General features: G+C 44.7%; 1 protein-coding gene across 1 annotated transcript in view; it reads right to left on the reverse strand.

The window, feature by feature from the left end:
• The window catches only part of TIAL1 (TIA1 cytotoxic granule associated RNA binding protein like 1), a 48127-nt gene that overhangs the window by 19483 nt on the left and 9929 nt on the right, over positions 1 to 18715 (reverse strand). Inside the window, exons 2-8 of the mRNA XM_082268044.1 lie at positions 11728 to 11824; positions 10277 to 10426; positions 9227 to 9281; positions 8718 to 8805; positions 6802 to 6877; positions 3846 to 3954; positions 3666 to 3761 (exon numbers count right to left, since the gene is read on the reverse strand). Coding sequence (XP_082124170.1) covers positions 3666 to 3761; positions 3846 to 3954; positions 6802 to 6877; positions 8718 to 8805; positions 9227 to 9281; positions 10277 to 10426; positions 11728 to 11824 — 671 coding nt within the window. The remainder of the gene's footprint in view (positions 1 to 3665; positions 3762 to 3845; positions 3955 to 6801; positions 6878 to 8717; positions 8806 to 9226; positions 9282 to 10276; positions 10427 to 11727; positions 11825 to 18715) is intronic.

Consider the following 18715-nt stretch of genomic DNA (forward strand, 5'->3'; position numbering starts at 1 on the left):
TCACAGATAAACTGTAGCCCCTGGACCAACTGATCCACCAGCTACGCAAGGGGAAGCAGTTTCCCTTCCAGGTCCCAATGTACAAGTTTAGCAAACTCGTCAGTTTGCATCACCAGAGCAATAGTAAATACTGGCCTAAGCCAAACCAGCCATAGTGAAACCAGCCTCCGCTCTCCTATCAACGGGATCTTTAAAGGCCAAGGACACCTCAATAGGGAAATTATTTATTCTAGAAACCGGCCACTACAGGTGGGACCGGCCACGTTTTAGGCACGGAATACTTCTAAGGATACCACATAGCGAAGCCCTTACGGACCACAAGAGTGTGTTTTGGACAACCCCACTGTTATGTGACAATGTTGTCAAAGTAAGCAGGAAAAGGGAACACCCCCGCCACAGTGGAGGACCTGTGGTGCCAAAAGAGAGCGGCGCCTTCGCCCAGCATCTCCCGCCATGTTTAAAATTTCACGCTCTGACACAATCAGTGCACCCGCCAGCACCTTTTCATGCACGGCTAGAGGAAACATCCTCACTGTCTGAGCACTCAGGGTGCGTGGACGCAAACCCAGTAGGGTGACTCACGTCCGCTGCGGCCGAAACAGATTCAGGATCTGATGGACACATGAGGCAGAGGAGGGCGGTGGACGCTATATACTAAGGTCAACTGGAAAAACAATCAGGGGAGGGACGCTGACTGCAATCCCGCAAAAGGGAACGCCAACCCAGGGTCCAAGAATGGACCACGTACTGGACCCTGCTAAAAACAAGGGTGTTGCCCTCCGAGCCTAAATTTGGGGATGGATCTGGCCGTGTGAGGCGTGGACCCACAAGTGCCAAACCATCTGCTCCCCCAGCCCAACAACTGCAGCAGAGAGCCCAGAGGACATCCCTGCCCTAGTCACCAACCCCCAGGGCAGCAGGGGAACCCTGCTCAACCCCCCTCCCCCCCCGTTGTGCACCAGGAAAAACCTGGTCAGCAGCAACTCCAACAAGCACCCCTTAAAAAAGCCAGCTCATAACTTCACCCCGGAAGGTGCCCTGAAGACCCACAGTGACCACCAAATTTTTAGAGGGCTGGGGAGGGGGGGAACTTGGGGGTCCCACGGAGGGGTCCATGTCCACCCCAAAAACCCCCCAGGGGTAGAGGGGTGACAGCTACTTACCATACTAGGAACAGGACAGGGACCTCTCCTGACAGACCACTGCTCCATCAGGATGTGGGTGGCTGTCGGCCACGAGGAACGCTGCGACTCAGGCCGAGGCCAGGTCGTATGCGCCCTTGCGAGAAGTTTCATTCGCAGGCCAGCCCCCATCCAGTGGGACTATGTCGTAGCGCAGAGCTGAGGCCTGCGCGTGCTCGCTGGCCAGACTGAGTGGACCCTCTGGATCTAGACTATCCAGTTTGGCAGTTGATAGTAGATCCTTACAGAAACAAAAACAACAAAAATAGTAAAAAATCCATTTAAAAAAGGAAACAAACTGCCAGGACCAGGAGTGCCTATAGTGTGGGTGTATACACCCTGGGACTGCCCATAGAAGTAGTCAAGCTTTTCCTGCCTAGTGTCCTACTCCTGTAGGGGGCAGTATAACCCAATGGTTAAGAAGAATCAGGAGCTGTGTCCATCAATGAACTAAAGAGAAAAATGTTTTTCAATTTTTTTTTTTTACAAATAAAAAATATCTGAAAAGTGTGGCGTGCATTTGTATTCAGCCCCCCTTACTTTGATACCCCTAACTAAATTCTAGTGGAATCAATTCCCTTCAGAAGGTACCTAAGAGAACCTTAGTGAACAAACAGCATCAAGAAGGCCAAGAACACACCAGAAAGATCAGAGATAACGTTGTGGATACGTTTAAAGCAGGGTTAGGGTCAAGGGTTATGAATACTTTTTCAAGGCACTGTAGATTCAGTAAGAGGCAAACCAATTCATGTTTGAAGTAGCTTCGCTATCGGGAACTCTACAATGGTGTTTTTTTTTTAAGTCTATAATGAGCTCTACCTATAGAAAGCATAGAGTGACATCTCTTATTAAAAGGGCTGTTAAGGCAGTGCTCCCAATCACTGCCAGCTCCTCTGTTAGGATAACATGTAGTATATACTGTATGTCATTTTGTAAAATGTATCTTCTAAATACCTTGTTTCTACCCCCCCCCCCCCCCATCAGCAGTCACGTGGCCGCCCGTCGCCCTCTTTCCCATGTATGTACTACGGGGGGGAGGGGCCGAGATCTCCCTCTGACATTTGCCGGACGATGACGTGACCTCCCTCTGTAGTGTATACATCGGAAGAAGAGAGCGACGGATGGTCACGTGACCACTGATCGGGGAGATGAAATAAAGTATTTCGAGGATGAATTTTACAAAACAGCATACGGTGTATACTACATATTCTCCTAGCAGAGGGACTGGCAGTGATTGGAAACAGTAATATTTGCACTGCTCGCAAAAGTGCTAGAAGGGGAGGGAAGGGGTGGCTCATACACAAAGCGTACAGGCAGGGAGGGGAGGTGGGAGGAAGACACAGGAGATAGGGAGGAGAGCTGCAGATGATGGAATCACGTAAGCGGACAACGGTGTCAGGGCTCAGTAGCCGTGATTAACCGTGGTAAGTTTACAGGGAGGAGGGCAGAACCATGCAGGATCAGCCAGGTATTGCAGGTGATAGAAGAGGCCAAATGACACAGCACAAGCACTGTGCTGTTATTCATGCTTTTAGGTTTACAAACGCTTTAAGTCTATAATGAGCCATTAGGAACTATACATGAGGTTTTTTTTTTTTACAAAGGATGTAATAAATCAGGAACTATTAAGTGACATTCCGTATAAAAGTCTATAATGAGCTCTGCAATCCACAACTCTTTTGTGATGTTTTTATAAAGTCTATAAAAAGACATTAGGAACACAGCTATGTACTTTATGAAGTTTATAGTGAGTTCTGCCATTCAGAACTATACAGCAATTTTTTCAAGTCTATAACACGCCATTAGGAACTATAGAGTGACATTCCTTATAGAATCTATAACAGCCATCAGGGACTACACAGTGGGGTTGATTTACTTAAAATGGAGTGTGCAGAATCTGGTGCAGCTGTGCATAGAAACCAATCAGCTTCTAGCTCCAGTTTGTTCAATTAAGCTTTAACAATAAAACCTGGAAACTGATTGGTTACTATGCAGAGCTGCACCAGATTTTGCACTCTCCAGTTTTAGTAAATCAACCCCAGTTATTTTTTTTAAAGTCTAGAATGAGCCATCAAGGACTACACCGTGAAGTTCTTAATGAAGTCTATAATCCGCTATGAGGATCTATACAGTGATGTGCTTTATAAAGTTTATAATTTGCTCTGTCTTCAGCAAGTAAACAGTGAAATTCCTTATGAAGTCCTTATTAAGTCTATAATGAGCCATAAGGGACATTTTAACATCTATCCAAGCAATAAGCCCCCCACCCCCCCCCCTGCAATACCATTAACACCCCGTAATAATTGTGTCACATTAAGGAAACTGGGAGGAAACCATACAAACTGTACAGAATAACAGAAGAGCTTACAAAAGATGGAGTCACCAGGTTAAGAGGACTTAAGCACTCATGTAAAGAGGAGGGAAAAAAATAAAATTGTTGGCCTAAACCCCCCAGCAGAGTGCATGAGAATGGAAGAATCTTACCAGTTAAACCTGATCCGATCCCTCCACAGTAAACTGTACAATTTTTTGAACTGGACTGGTTCACAACATCTTCAAACCTCAGCTGCTTTGTATTACCTGAAGTAAAAAGTAGAAACATCAGAAAAGCTCCAATCTATAAAATGTGGCTGCAAAGCTAAGAGCATTGCTTGCTCTACTTACTTTCTTGTGCGCTTTTTGGTGCGGGTGGTTTACGAGTTGCCCAATTAGTTCTGATCTGTCGGCCACCTAACCACTGTCCTCCCATATGTACTATGGCATTTTCAGCATCCTAGTAGCAAGAGGTACAGGTAAGAGTATTTCCATGAAAACTGGACACAAAAACAAGAAATAAATGGTGCTACAATGGACTAGCAGGCGATCAGTAAGAAATTGGAACTCAAGACAATCTTTAAAGTGGGAAAGTAAAGTCATGTTAGAAGCTTTAGGCTCGCTCCACTTGGGAAATTTTCTTTTGAATTCTTGTTGTGTCACCAAGACAGAAGTAAAGTATTCTCAACGTGAACACACCAGTAAAAAGCCAACAGAGTGGGACACTATGTTGACCAATCTCAGTTAAAATTGTTTACAAGGTGGTACTATACCCCACTTAAGCTTTCTACTATATAACGACAAGTTGCACCACTTGCGGTTGTCCCCAAGCTGACTCATTCTATAATACCCTTTGGGAATAGAAAAAAAAAATAACCGTACAATGGCATGAAATTTTTAACCATTTGCCGACTGCCTAACGCCGATCTACATCGGCAGTCAGCCCCTCACAGGCAAAGTGACGTAGGGCTACGTCACTAGCTTGTGAGGGTCTAGGGAGCGAGCGCGCACCCCCGGAGGCGCGCTCCCGCGTGGTCACGGACCCCCCCCCCCCGCGCGTGTGACCGGCGGACCCGATGTCCGCCGGTCACTCTGCGATCGGCGGGGGAGAGGGAGAAAGTCAGGCAGCTTGTGTAAACAAGCTGCCTGTCATTCTCCCCTGTGTATGAAGGATGATCATACGGTTCTACTATGTAGAACCGTTGATCACTCTCCATACATCTGAAGCCACAGCCAATCACAGTAGAAAGCACGCCCCTAGGGACACACATAGCCCCTCCCTTTCAAAAAAAGTTAACCCCTTCACTGCCAGTGTATTTTTACAGTAACAGTGCATATATATAGCACTGATTACTGTAGAAATGTCACTGGTAACCCCAAAAGTGTCAAAAATGTCAGTAAAGGGTCCGATCTGTCCGCCGCAATGTCGCAGTACCGCAAAAAAAAAAAAAAAAAAAACAAATCGCAGATCGCCGCCATTACGGGTTAAAAAAAAAAAAAAAACAAAAATGACAAAAATCTTTCCCTTTGTTAGTAAAGGCGATAACTTTTGCACAAACCAATCAAAATACGCTTTTTGCGATTTTTTTTACCAAACATAGGTAGCATAAAACAAATTGGCCGAAAATGGTAAAAAATTTTGATTTTTACATTTTTTTGGGGGGAATTTCATATAAAAAAAATTTGAAAAATATTGCTATTTTTGCAAAATTTACGCTCTTTTTTTTGTTTATAGCGCTTGATCAAAAAAATCACACAGGTGATCAAATACCACCAAAAGAAAGCTCTGTTTGTGGGAAAAAAAGGACGCCAAATTCGTTTAGATACAGCGTCGCACGACCGCGCAATTGTCCGTTAAAGTCACGCAGTGCCGAATCGCTAAATACCCCCTGGTCAGGAAGGGGGTAAAATCTTCCGGGGCTTAAGTGGTTAATCAATAATATTTGTATCATGTGGCCCTCCCTTTTAGATTGTAAACTCTAACGAGCATCGGGAGGAAGCTCCGCCGCCGCATACCGCCCGCATTCTTCGCTGGATCCCGGAGAAAAGGTAAGTAAAACCTCTACCAGGATCCATCGATCTTCCTAGCGCTACCCCGAGTGTGGCTCGGGGTTACCGCTTTTGGCTCTAAAATCTAACCCCGAGTCACGCTCGGGAATACCACTAGGAAGGTTAAAAGAAAGAAAGCAAAAAACCCTTGTTTGTACTAGGGATTGATCGATATCCGACTATCGCCCGCCTTTCAGGCCGATAACAGGTGCTGATATTCTGTACATTTAAAGTTTTGAAAAATCAAACAATTTCTACACAAATCTGGTATAAACTTAAGTGTCCTGTGCCCCTAAAACAGTGTCCTCTGTCCGCCCTTCACATCACCTAACCACCCCCCCCCAAAATTGTACTGTCCTCTGTACCCCCATAGCAGTATCCTCTGTCCAACTTCCCCCCCCCCCCCCCTCATAGCTGTGACCTCTGTCCCCTACACCCTCTCCCAGCCCCCCAACTGTAGCGTCCTCTGTCCCCGCCCGACAAACACACACACCAGTGTGTAGGTAGAAGTCTCCTACCTTACAAAGGTGTACAGCAGAGCAGAGATTGGCCGGTATCACAGTACTGGATGGAGATGGGAGTGGGAACTGCCAGAGTTAACTTTTCACATTACCAGGCTGGTGATTGGTTGCTAGGAACGCATGGCAACCAATCACCTACTTAATATTTTTAATGGTAAAAAATAATTCAAGCAGCTCCCGCTCCAACCCCAATACAGCCCTGTCATAAGGGCCGCTGTTCAGCGAAGAGGAGAAGAGCAGCGAAGGCTTAGGGGAAGGACTGGAAAGATTGCAGCGCGGGGACAGGGGGAGGTCTGACCAATATCCGTAATATCAGTAAGTTTCTGACCGATACCAATTATTTAAAAAATTGTGACTATCGGCCCTAATAAATCGGCAGACCCCTAGTTAGTACCCAGCATTACCTTAGGCTGAGTGGCTTTCTAGAATATCACGCCATATTTAATATATTGGATACACCCGAAGTACAATTAATATCATATTTGTAACTTGAAGGTACCTTTTTGATATCTGTATATTTTTAACACTTTATACAGCCGATTCCTTATTGAACTTTTTGTATATATTTGCTGTATGTCGGAATTCATACTTGTTCCATTTTTGTACGTAAAGTTTGTAAACAAAAAAAAAAAAGCTGACAGAGCTTCAAATCTTTCCTCCTCGGTCATGTCGAGAGTTGACTTGAGTGGTAGATTAATATTTTGGATATGTACACAATGAATACACAAGAAACTCACCAACTTATTGTAGAAGGAAACAAAGCCGTAACCCTTCGACTTCCCTGTTGCCATGTCTTTCACTACTCTGGCATCTCTGCGGAGAAGAGATCACAGAGGGATAAGTTTGTGGCACAAAGATGAACAAGCAATAAATAAAAACTAAAGGAACCACACACACTGTTATTGGCAGATATTCCTCCTCCATCTTTATCCCTCATCTAGTCTTAGGAGCACTGACTCCCTAACCAGCTCTGACATATTGCTAGAGATCAATGATATCTACAGCACAGAATTCTAATAATAACACTTTGTATTAAACATGCAACCTAACCATTACACTAGAAAATAAAATATGGTCTCTCTCTAGTCTAGCACTTAGCCCTGGCTCACCATGCACTCACTAATATCAATGGCTGCAGAATATATCAAATATCAAAATGGAAAAGAGGAAAAATAGGAATTAAAAGGCATACATGGCCTGTTAACAGATTTCTTTATTTTTCTTGCTCAATTCTTTACCACCATTTTGGAGTTTGGGCAGCTGTAAATTTTGAAAAATTGACATTTTCAGAAAATTTAAGAAAGGCGAATAAAACTAAAGAACAATAGTTCAGCACACCAGTACAAAACAACAAAACTAACACAGAAATGTATTGTGTCATAGAAATCTGATTATACCAGTAGAAATAAATAAGAATAAATAGAAATGAGAAAAAAAATCTACAACTGACTCCAGTGTGCACAGTTCCTTGCAGTTAGCCTTCAAGAGTCTGTCCATATACCAGCCATTCTGCAAAATAATCAGAATGCTATTATGTTTAATGATGAGTGGGAGGGAGGCAAGAATCCTTACACCTGCACAGTGACCCAGAGACAAACAGGAAAATTTAGCTCAAGTTACATGAAAACAGAGATGTTACGTAGCATGCCCAGCACTGGTAATCAGCTGATCCCTATATGGAGACAGAGCAATGGTGCAGAGCATGCCCGGCACTGGTGATCAGCTGATCCCTATATGGAGACAGAGCGATGGTGCAGAGCATGCCCGGCACTGGTGATCAGCTGATCCCTATATGGAGACAGACCAATGGTGCAGAGCATGCCTGTCACTGGAGATCCGCTGATCCCTATATGGAGACAGAGCGATGGTGCAGAGCATGCCCAGCACTGGTGATCAGCTGATCCCTACATGGAGACAGACCAATGGTGCAGAGCATGCCTGGCAGTGGTAATCAGCTGATCCCTACATGGAGACAGACCAATGGTGCAGAGCATGCCTGGCAGTGGTAATCAGCTGATCCCTACATAGAGACAGAGCAATAGTGCAAAGCACACCTGGAACTGGAGATCAGCTGATCGCTATAATCACAATAAACAGCTCATGTTACATTGAGACATAGAGCAAAGGTGCGTAGCATGCCCAGCACTGGTGATCTGCTAATTGCTACAATTAATACCAAAAATGTTCCGCTCGCTCTTCAAGTCAGCCCCTCTAATTCACTAAGATTGCTATCTGGAGGCACGAAGGAAATGCATACAGTTCATGCTGTTCACCAGCGATCCGCTTCTATAGGTATATATATCAACAAATACTAGGTGTGCCCATCAGCCCATACTTACTGGATTAGGAGGGGTGCGCCGGCTTCCCTGCCACACACCAGGACATTACCATCAAACAGCAGGAATGTCAATAGCAGTCTTAGTCCAGCTGTACCAGGACCCAAGACCCTGACAAATAATTGGCTGAGGACTGGCTGAACAGCCACAAGTCTCCAGTGCTTTATTACATACATATATACAGTCAGTCACAATATAACATATCAGATTTAACAAACAAACAACAGATAATTCAGTTCATCTGGCAAATATGTACAACGTACATAACCATGTTGTATTAGACATGAGAGCGATTAAAACAACTCACTAATACTTACGAGATTTTACCAAATGGAGCAAAAGCTGATTTTATGTCTTCTGTGGTGATTTCAGGACTCAGATCTCCAACAAATACATGGAAGTGATCTGCAGAGAGAGATTTGTGCAATCAGTGTGATTCACAGTGAGAGCAATCAGGGGTGTACACAGAACTAGGAGCTAGCTGAAGCTACACACAGAGGCAACAGTTATCTATAGAACATGAATGGGGGCACTTTCAGATATGCTTTCCAGTGTCCAACTGACGTTTGGAGAATCTGAAAACACTTAACTTAATAAGGAATAGAAGTGTTTTGAATTTAGATAAAATTAGAGAGAATACCAAGAGAGGCAGCCTAAACAGCACATGGACTTGTAAATGCTAGCGGCCAGACTTTCTCCTAACCCCTTTCCTGCTGGAGGGGCCTGCAACAAAAAGGGATTAATAGCACCATCAAACAGTGAAGATTATTGCTGCCACAATGGAGGAGACAGCTGTGTTATGTCCCTAGCTCAGCTGTATACTTACTCGATGTGTCTTTCTTCTGACTGCTGGGAGTTGTGGCCCAATTCACCTTCACCTCCTGTGGAAAAGAAAAAAAACAGATAGCGAATTAGCACTTAGAAGAGACTATGTGGCAAGACCACTGGCTTCTGACCAAGAAACAGCCACTGTTCCTCCTCCCAAAGGTGCAGTGCCCCATCCCCTTTATTGCAAACGTTAAATGCTCAAAAAATCTAGGGGTAGAAGAGGCTATATAAGTTACCCTACCCCTTTATACTGGCACTCTGCCCTTTACTCAGGGTAGAGGGTGGGCCCTTGGCATCATCATGTACAATGCAGGACCCGTGTGAATGAAGCATTCAAGAGGAAATTGCAGGAAACTGGTCTCTCAGCTAAAAGAAACCTGCTGGAGTAAAGAGCGTGGCAAGAATTACACTAGTGGTGCACCTAAATTAAATATGTCGGTGCTGAAACCGAAAATTCAGTATGCACTTGACCATGCCCTCTCAAGAACACCAAATACAAAACAGAGAGCCAGGACCGCAATACCACATCTAAAAGGGGAAAATGACCTGCAGTTGTCCTTCTCCTGTCCTGCTTTAGACCAGTTTGAGCTACTTTTGCATTTCTTTAGACTTGTATGGGGAAAGCAGTAGTTTTGACAGAAAAGAAAAGCCTCCTAACTGGCCTGAGCATTTCTAGAGGTTTCCCATAAGATAGCGCTAATGTTCACTTTCTGAGTTTAGGTCCACTTTAATTTCAGTAAATTTCACTTTAATTTCAGCATAAACTACTGTGAAACTAACTTTTCTAGTGCAGATTGGACAATAAACCCTATAACTGCTACAGACACCCAGCCCTCTTCCATTATGTCAGATAGATACAAAAATTACAGAAGATAGCAGTGTTAGGATCTAAGAACTCAGTAAGTCTGCAGAAACACTGTACAAGTACAGAGATGTCAATATAATAGAGACAGAATAACAGCTGTAATCTCTATAGAACATTACAGCAAAAGTCAAAATACCAAATCCATGCCACATCTCTCCACACAAAATCATAATCTTTGCTCACCTTTCCCAAGATCTTCCGCCCATTCATTGCCGCCAACGCTGCAGCAGCGTCTCTATGTTCATAAAACTCCACAAAACAATAAGGGTCATTGCTGCTATTAGGTAGTGCAGAGAAGCCAGTGGATGCTGCCACCCTCCGACCATCCGTTTGCTAAAATTAGAGAAGAAAAGTCTTTATACACACACACAAGAAAAACACAGACTTGACACATTCTCATTGGCACCTGTCCAGGCAGACACAACGTTCAATGAGGAGCACAAAACATTGAGGCTCCGTTCACATATTGGCATCCAAGATCACAGCAAATCGGGGGGGAGATTGTGCAATTCCCATCAAAAAGAATCGTTGGACGCCTCTCACCCAAAATAAGTTCTTGTACTTAGTTTAGGCAACAGGCGTCCCGCAATTCTATTTCCACTAATTTCCTGCAATTCGTCGGGCGACAATATCGCACCGCGTTTGGGGTGCCATTGGTCAAGATGTGAACAGAGCCTTACAATGCACACAGAACACGCTTTCAAATACCTTCCCAGCTAGTGGAACCGCTCACTCACTGCTTGCATAGGAACTCACATTTGACATGGTAGGGGGGTGCTCATGTGGCTGTTTCCCTCACTAGCCAGTGACGGAATAACACACACATTTGCTTCTCCTCACACCAAAATTAATGGCCAATCCATCGCCTCAAGATCCCCACATCAGCCATAACTTCCACCCACAATTATATAGGTATATCTTCACTCAACCCATCAGCCATAACTTCCACCCACAATTATATAGGTATATCTTCACTCAACCCATCAGCCATAACTTCCACCCACAATTATATAGGTATATCTTCACTCAACACTACATAACTTCAACCTAGAATTATATTACCCTCTCCTCACCCAACACATCAACCATAACTTCCACCCACAATTAAATGATCTCTTCACCCACCACTACATCAGCCATAACTTCCAAATACAATCATTTTAATATCTTTTACAAGCTGTTCGGCAGGTTACATTTTCCAAGTTACTTAAGCATGACCTCTCGAATCAACAGGAGATAAACCCAGGTAAAAAGCAGAACAGAGTAAGGAGGTTAAAACATGTAAGTGGATATAAACAGGGATAAACACAAGATGGGGAGCCGGAGATAAACATGGATAAGCAGCAGGACATCGAAGAATAGGTAGACACAGTTAAGAGCAAAAGGTAAAAACAGGTAGGCAGAAAAACATGGGGCTGGATGTAAACAGCAGCAAGACATGGAAAAAAAAGAGGTAAACACAGGTAAGCAGCAGGACATGGAAAAAAGAGGTAAACACACATAGGCAGCAAAACAAGGAGGAAGAGAAACCCAGGCAAGCAGCAAGACATGGAACAACACGTAAACACATGTATACAGCATGATATATAGCTGGAGGTAAATGCATGTAAACAACAGGACATGGTCTCACTTACATCTGTAATCATTTTACAGCTTTTACACGGCCCAATCTGACTGAATAACTGAAGAATCAGGACTTCTGTTACATCCCTGGAGAGGTTGCCTACATACCTGTGGAAGAAACAAAATAAAACACTGATTTCAGTTCTAAAATTATATTTCTAGGTTATTAATTTCTCTAAGCCCCAGTCCAATTAAAAAACAATAAAAAAAGCTAAAACAAGCAAAAATGAAATCTTAATTCTATTCCAAGTTTGTATTCTTAAAGTGTTACTAAACACAGGACCTGCATTCACTATATCTGGTCTCCCACAGTACACAGAACATGGAAATACAATCATTGTAATAAATATAAACTGTTCAATAGCTTTTCTCATCAGCAGTATATAGCAGTCTTGTGACTTCTATCAGTGCCTGGTTAAAGCTTGTAGGAGTTTTCATACTGTGCTAGCTGTCCTATCAGGATGCAAGACCCCCGACCCTCTGTCTAAATGTTTTGGGGGCAATGCAAGAAGGGGAGAATCTGTGCATTCAGGATCTTGCCTTTTTACAAAATGCAGGGGATTAACCCCTTAGGTTCCACAGTGAGTATAGCAAGCATGCTTTCCTGCATATATAGACTGATTCTACGGTTGCGGGTTTAGTAACACTAACTCACAGAAGTACATACTATTTGCTCTCAGCAGTGTTCATGTTGACATCAAATTTCGATTTAGTTTTAAGTTCCAGTCTTTTGACTAAAATGCCATTTTAGTTTTGATCATATTTTAGTCATCTAAGTTGTTTTATGTTAAGTCGTATTTTAGTCAACTAAAATATCCAGTACATTTTAGTCTACTAAAACCTAATTGGTTTAATTGCATTTTAATGCATTATTTCTTTATAACTGCCAAACATTATATACTCCTGGAGTAAAAATCTAATAAAATGTTTATTACTTATGATATTAGGGTTTGAACATGCACTACAGACACAGATTTAGCCGTTGTGATATAAATTCAATTTAGTTTTAGTCATAGTCTTGACTAAAATGTCAAGAAGACCAACAGAAAGGGGTCTAATTCCACCCACAGAAAGGGGCATTATTCCACCCACAGAACACCCCCAGGAAGAAGTATTATCCCACCTTCAGAAAGAGGTGCAATACTACCTTCAGAGAGGGGTTTAATTCCTCCCACAAACATAAAAAGGGGGGTTGGGACTTTAAATGAGGAGCAATGCACAAAATAGGCCAAAAGTAGGAAACATATGATAAAATCTCAAGATTTATTGCGTATTTTAGTCATCTAAATTGTTTTAGCTTTAGTCGTATTTTAGTTGAATAAATTATATTAATGTAGTCAATGAAAATATTTGTGTGATATTAAAAGTCAGCAGCTACAAAAAAAATGGGATTGATTTACCGTAAAATCCATTTCTCTGATGTTTGATGGACACAGCTCCTGGTATTCATAACTATTGGGTTATACTGCCCCCTACAGAAGGACACTAGGCAGAAAAAAATTCTGGCTACACCCATGGGCAGTCCCAGGGGTTATACTCCCTCTCTCTGCTATAGCCACTCAGTTTTGTAACAAGCAGTGTCAGTAGAATAACAACTCCGCAGAGGGGTGGGGTGCTGGGTCAGTCAATGAACATCAGAGAAATGGATTTCCTGGTAAGCCAAAAATTACATTTTCTCTTTCATTCATTGACAGACACAGCTCCTGGTATTCATAACCATTGGGACGTCCAAAAGTAGTGTCAAACATGAGGGGTGGGAACAACCGAAAAATTCCCAAGGCTAAACATTAGCCAACCAGGCAACAGGAGCTCAACCAAACAACCGGAGACCACCTGAAAAAAAACAATACACCCTCAAAGAGGATCAGGACCTCTTAAACAGCAGCCTGTAAAACCTTGTGGCCAAAAGAAGCATCCACAGATGCCAACACATCCACTTTATAAAACTTTGTAAAAGTGTGCACCAACAACCAGGTGGCTGCCTTGCAAACCTGACGCCTGAAGACGGAAGGCCCAGGAGGCACTAAGCACCTGAGTAGAATGTGCCTTGACAAGGAAAGGAGGAACCTGACCCTTGATGGAATAGGCCTGAACCTCTGTCTGTCTGATCTATCTGGAAATGATCTCTGAGGAAGCAGACAACCCTTTGCGACATCCATCCATCAGCACAAATAGAGAGTCTGACTTCCTGAAAGACTCCGTAGCTGACAGGTACACTCTAATTGCCCAGACCACACGCAAGGAAATTTCCTTGGATGTTTAGGCCTGGGACGCAGGGAAGGCCACACAATGTCATCATTCAAATGAAAGTCAGAGACAACCTTTGGAAGGAACGACGGACAAGGGAGAAGAACCACCTTTATCCCTGTGTAGCGGACTGCCATTCTTGGATAATGCAGATTTACCTTCTAATCCTTCAGACTGTTTCTGTGTACCTTTAACCACTTACCGCATACTAACGTAGGTCTACGTCGGTAAATTTTGCGGTAGTGTACCGGGATGATGCCTCTAGCTAGAGGCACCATCCCGGTACCGTGGTTTAGAGCCGACGGTTGGCTTTCCGTCGGTACCGACCGATGCGGCTCCCGAGCCGCTCGATCGGTACCCGGGGGGGGGGGGGCGGGAGGGGACGTCCCCCCCCTCCCGCCGCCTTCCGTGGCTTTGCCCGGGGCTCCCGTTCCACCAGGAGCCCCGAGCACCCAGCCGGCACGTCCGCCGGCTGGATGGAGTCCCGATGAATGCCGGAAACGGCATCAATCGGGTCTCCGATGACGTAACCCGGAGGCGGCGTCCATGACGTCACTTCCGGGTTACTGTGCTGCAAAAGGCGGCAAATTTGAAAAACGGCTGTATGCAAAAATGCCGTTTTCGGCGTTTTGCATACAGGGAAGTGTAGTGGAGGGGTCTAGGGTCTTTTAGACCCTCGATCCCTCCATAAAGTGTACCTGTCACTACATATTGGTGTCACAAGGGATGTTTACATTGCTTGTGACAGCAATAAAAGTGATCAGATTTTTTTTTTTTTTTAAAAAACTTTAATAAAAATAAAAAAAAAAAATAAAATAAATGGGAAAAAAAAAAAAAAAAAAAATTTAGCCGCCCCCGTCACCGTTAGCTCGCGCACAAAAAAAACGTATATGGAAGTCGAGCCGCAAATGAAATCGCTGTTCAAACCACACATGTGAGGTATCGCCGCGATCGCCAGAGCGTGAGCAATAATTTAAAAAAAAGAGCTACACTCTAACTCAAAACTGGTAACCGTTAAATAAATTTAAAGCGTCGCAGATTGAGATCTCTATTGACCGTAGTTTGTCGCGATCCCACGGGGGGGGGGGGGGGGCGCAATTTTAAACCGTAACATGTTGGGTATCTATTTACTCGGCGTGACATGTTCTTTCACAATATACAAAAAAAATGGGCTAACTTTACTGTTTAGTATTTTTTAAAATTAGTGAAATGTGATTTTTCAAAAATTTTCCAAACAAATGGCACTTTAAAGACCGCTGCGCAAATACCGCGTGATAAAAAAATATTACAATGACCGACATTTTATGGAGATGCGGCGGACTCTGAGCGACTGACTGAGACAGCAGAGCACGTGAGGTTCTTGTCTGACACAGCAGAAGAAAGGAGCGGCCTTTCAGAAAGATAAGAAGATTACTACTGGACACTGACGCTGCAGTGATCGTGAGAGAACTGCAAGTATACTTAAAGTTATAAACACTGTTCACATTTAAAACAGCCTTTGGATATACTTATACCCCTTTTCTGTGGATTACAAATGTCACTTAGGTGACTAGAGCTCCAACTGCCGACGAAGAATCGCAAGGCCTTGCGAGGACAGTGACTCTAGTGGTTCACTGCTAAAGGGGGCCCCCTGCAGGTGTCAAAATGCATTACTTCAGTTGCTAGATTGAATGTTTGAAACACATTTAAATAGGTAAACTGACATTGCTGAGTTATACCAGTAGTTCGGGTTATATACAGTCAGATTAGATAGGATTGTCTTGACAGTCACTCTTATAAATCCTTTAATAACAGAGATATATATATATTATATATGATATTCATATATCTAATCATAACTTGTTGTAGTGTTACTATTGGATTTTGTGTCTCGGGTCCCATATTCACATTTGGGACATGGTAACCAAAGTCCTGTCATATTCCTTCATTGCATATTCGGTTGTGTTGATTTGTATCTGTAACCACCTCAATACTGGGCACTTAAACCCCCCTTCCTTCCCAGACCAATTTTCAGCTTTTAGCGCTGTTGCATTTTGAATGACAATTGCACGGTCATGCAACATTGTACCTAAACCAAATTTGTGTCATTTTTTTCCCCACAAATAGAGCTTTCTTGTGGTGGTATTTGATCACCGCAATGTTTTTTCTTTTTTGGTGCACAAATAAAAAAAGTTTGGAAAAAAAAAAAAAAGTTTTTTTGTTGGTTATAAAATTTTGTAAATAGATACGTGTTTTCCTGCACTGATGAGCACTGATGAGACCGCACTGGCAGGCACTGATAGGTAGCACTGATATGCAGCATTGGTGGGCACTGATAGGCAGCACTGATCAGCGGCACTGGTGGGCAATAATGGGCACTGGTGGGCGGCACTGATAGATGGCAATAATGGGCACTGGTGGGCAGCACTGATAGATGGCATTGGTGGGCAGCACTGATAGGGAGGGCACCACTGGCAGGCTCTCTGAGCCCTGATTGCCATCCCTGGTGGTTCTAGTGGCACCCCCCCCCCCAGGGCTGCACTGGTAATCAATGTTCTGATTACCAGCACAGACCCCCCTGTGATCAGTGAGTAATTAGTAAAACTCACTGATCCCCTGGCTGCAGCACAGATCGTCGTCTTCTCCTCACTGACAGGATCTGTGTGAGGAGAAGAGGAGTTTAAAGTCATTACAACGGCTGTATTTACGTTACATGACGGCTGTGATTGGACACAGTCATCATGTGATCAGGAGGGCCAATCACAGGGCCCTCCTGCCAAAACTTGTTGCTCTGTGTCCGAGGGACACAGGCACATCGAGATCGCGCCAATGCACGTGCCCACGGCGGCCCAATCTTGCTTCTTCTGCAGGACATTCGGGAACGTCCGATCAGAAGGACTAGACTCCCACCCGGCCGTATATGTACAGTGGCCAGGTGGGAGGTGGTTAATTGTTCCAGCAAACAGTTAAACTGGTGCTTCATTGTGTCAGTGATTTTTAAAAGGTACACACACTAAAACACTACCAGGTGTGTCAGTGGGGCGGAGCTTGAACCTAGGGGTTGAGAGACAGAGAAAGGGAACAGTTTTACTTAAGCGGCTCCTGAGTGGGTAGCGCTACACCTGTGAATCACCAGGTAAGGCGGACAGGATAACGCCGCCAGTTCCGACACCCTGCGCGCAGAAGTGATAGCCACTAAAAAGGCCACCTTCTGGGACAATGTAAGCAGGGGAATCTCCCCAAATATTTTCAAAAGGAGGCTTCTGCAGAGCTGAGAGCACAAAATTAAGATTCCAAGGCGGCAACGGAGCCCGCACTGGAGGAACCAAATGTCGGACAACCTGAAGAAATATACGCACCAGGGAGTGTGTGGCCAAAGGTGGTTGGAAGAAGACTGCCAAGGCAAACACCTTGCCCTTGATGGTACTCAAGGCCAATTTCTGTTCAACCCCCGTAGAGGGAAAGTTAAGATCTGAGCCATGAGAAGGAGCAAGGAGGAACCCCAAGAGACACACCAAGTAATGTGCGTCTTCCACATACGATGGTAGATCTTCCTAGAAGTGGATTTCCTAGCTTTCAACAGGGTAGGAATCACCGACTCAGATAAACCCCTATCCTTCAGCACCTGCCGTTTAATAGCCAAGCCGTCAAAGCCAGCGCCTGTAAAGCAGGATGGAAGATTGGTCCTTGGGACAGCAGATCCTCCCTGAGAGGAAGCTTCCAAGGAATGTCAGCGACCAGCCGCACCAGATCGGCGTACCAAGACCAGCGAGCCACTAAGATGACCGGAATCTCTTCTGCCTCGATCCTGCATAGAAGTCTGGGCAGAGGCTTGAGAGGAGGGAAGGCGTGAATTAGCCGATACTGACCTCACGGGGCCACCAGCGTGTCTGTGGCATCTGCCAGAGGATCTCTTGACCGAGGTACAAACGTCTGCACCCTTCTGTTGAGCCGAGACGCCAACAGATCCACCTGAGGGGTGCCCCACCAGAGATACAGCTAATGAAAAACCTTCGGATGAAGGAACCACTCCCTGTGGTCCAACGTCTGCGGACTGAGATAATCTGCCTGCCAATTTTCCACCCTGGGAGTGTGTACGGCGGAGAGGGCTGGAACAAACCGTTCTATCCACCTTAGAATGCTGGCTACCCCCAGAGCCGCCAGAACACTTCTTGTGCCCCCCCCCCTAGATGATTGACATAAGCCACGGCCGTGGCATTGTCCGATTGAATGTGCACTGGACAAATGCTGAAGACGATCCGTCCAGTGATCCAGACACAGTCTGATCGCTCAGAGTTCCAAGACTAGTGGTGCACCGAAATTTCGGCAACCAAAATTTTCGTCCGACAATGGGCCTATCCCATTTCGGCCGAAAACTGATCATAAATGCCGAAAATCATGGCTGCCAACTGTCCTGTTTTTGACAGCACAGTCCCGCAAAATAGGACCTTGTCCTGGCTAACTTACTCTGCCGGGACTTGTCCCGGCCAGTGGGGGAGCGTGGGGGCGGCTGGAGGGCAGACCTTTATTTTCCCTAACAGTGTTTCACTGCTCCAGCGGCCATCTTCAGGCTCAGGATGGCAGGCGCCATGTGATTGGGCGAATAGGGTGGGGGCTGGCCTGTGCCTGTCCAGTCACGGTGTAGCAAGGGTGGCGCATGCATGGGTGGCGGTTTCTTCTTGCAGTCTCAGACCAGCGCGCTCAGCCTCAGCACACCAGCTGCTCAACTCCGGACCAAACCACGGACGTTCTTCCTCTTACTGTAAGTGAGTG

The sequence above is a fragment of the Pelophylax lessonae genome (genome assembly GCF_965119305.1).
Source record: "Pelophylax lessonae genome assembly, chromosome: 9".
NCBI classification, from domain to species: Eukaryota; Metazoa; Chordata; class Amphibia; order Anura; family Ranidae; genus Pelophylax; species Pelophylax lessonae.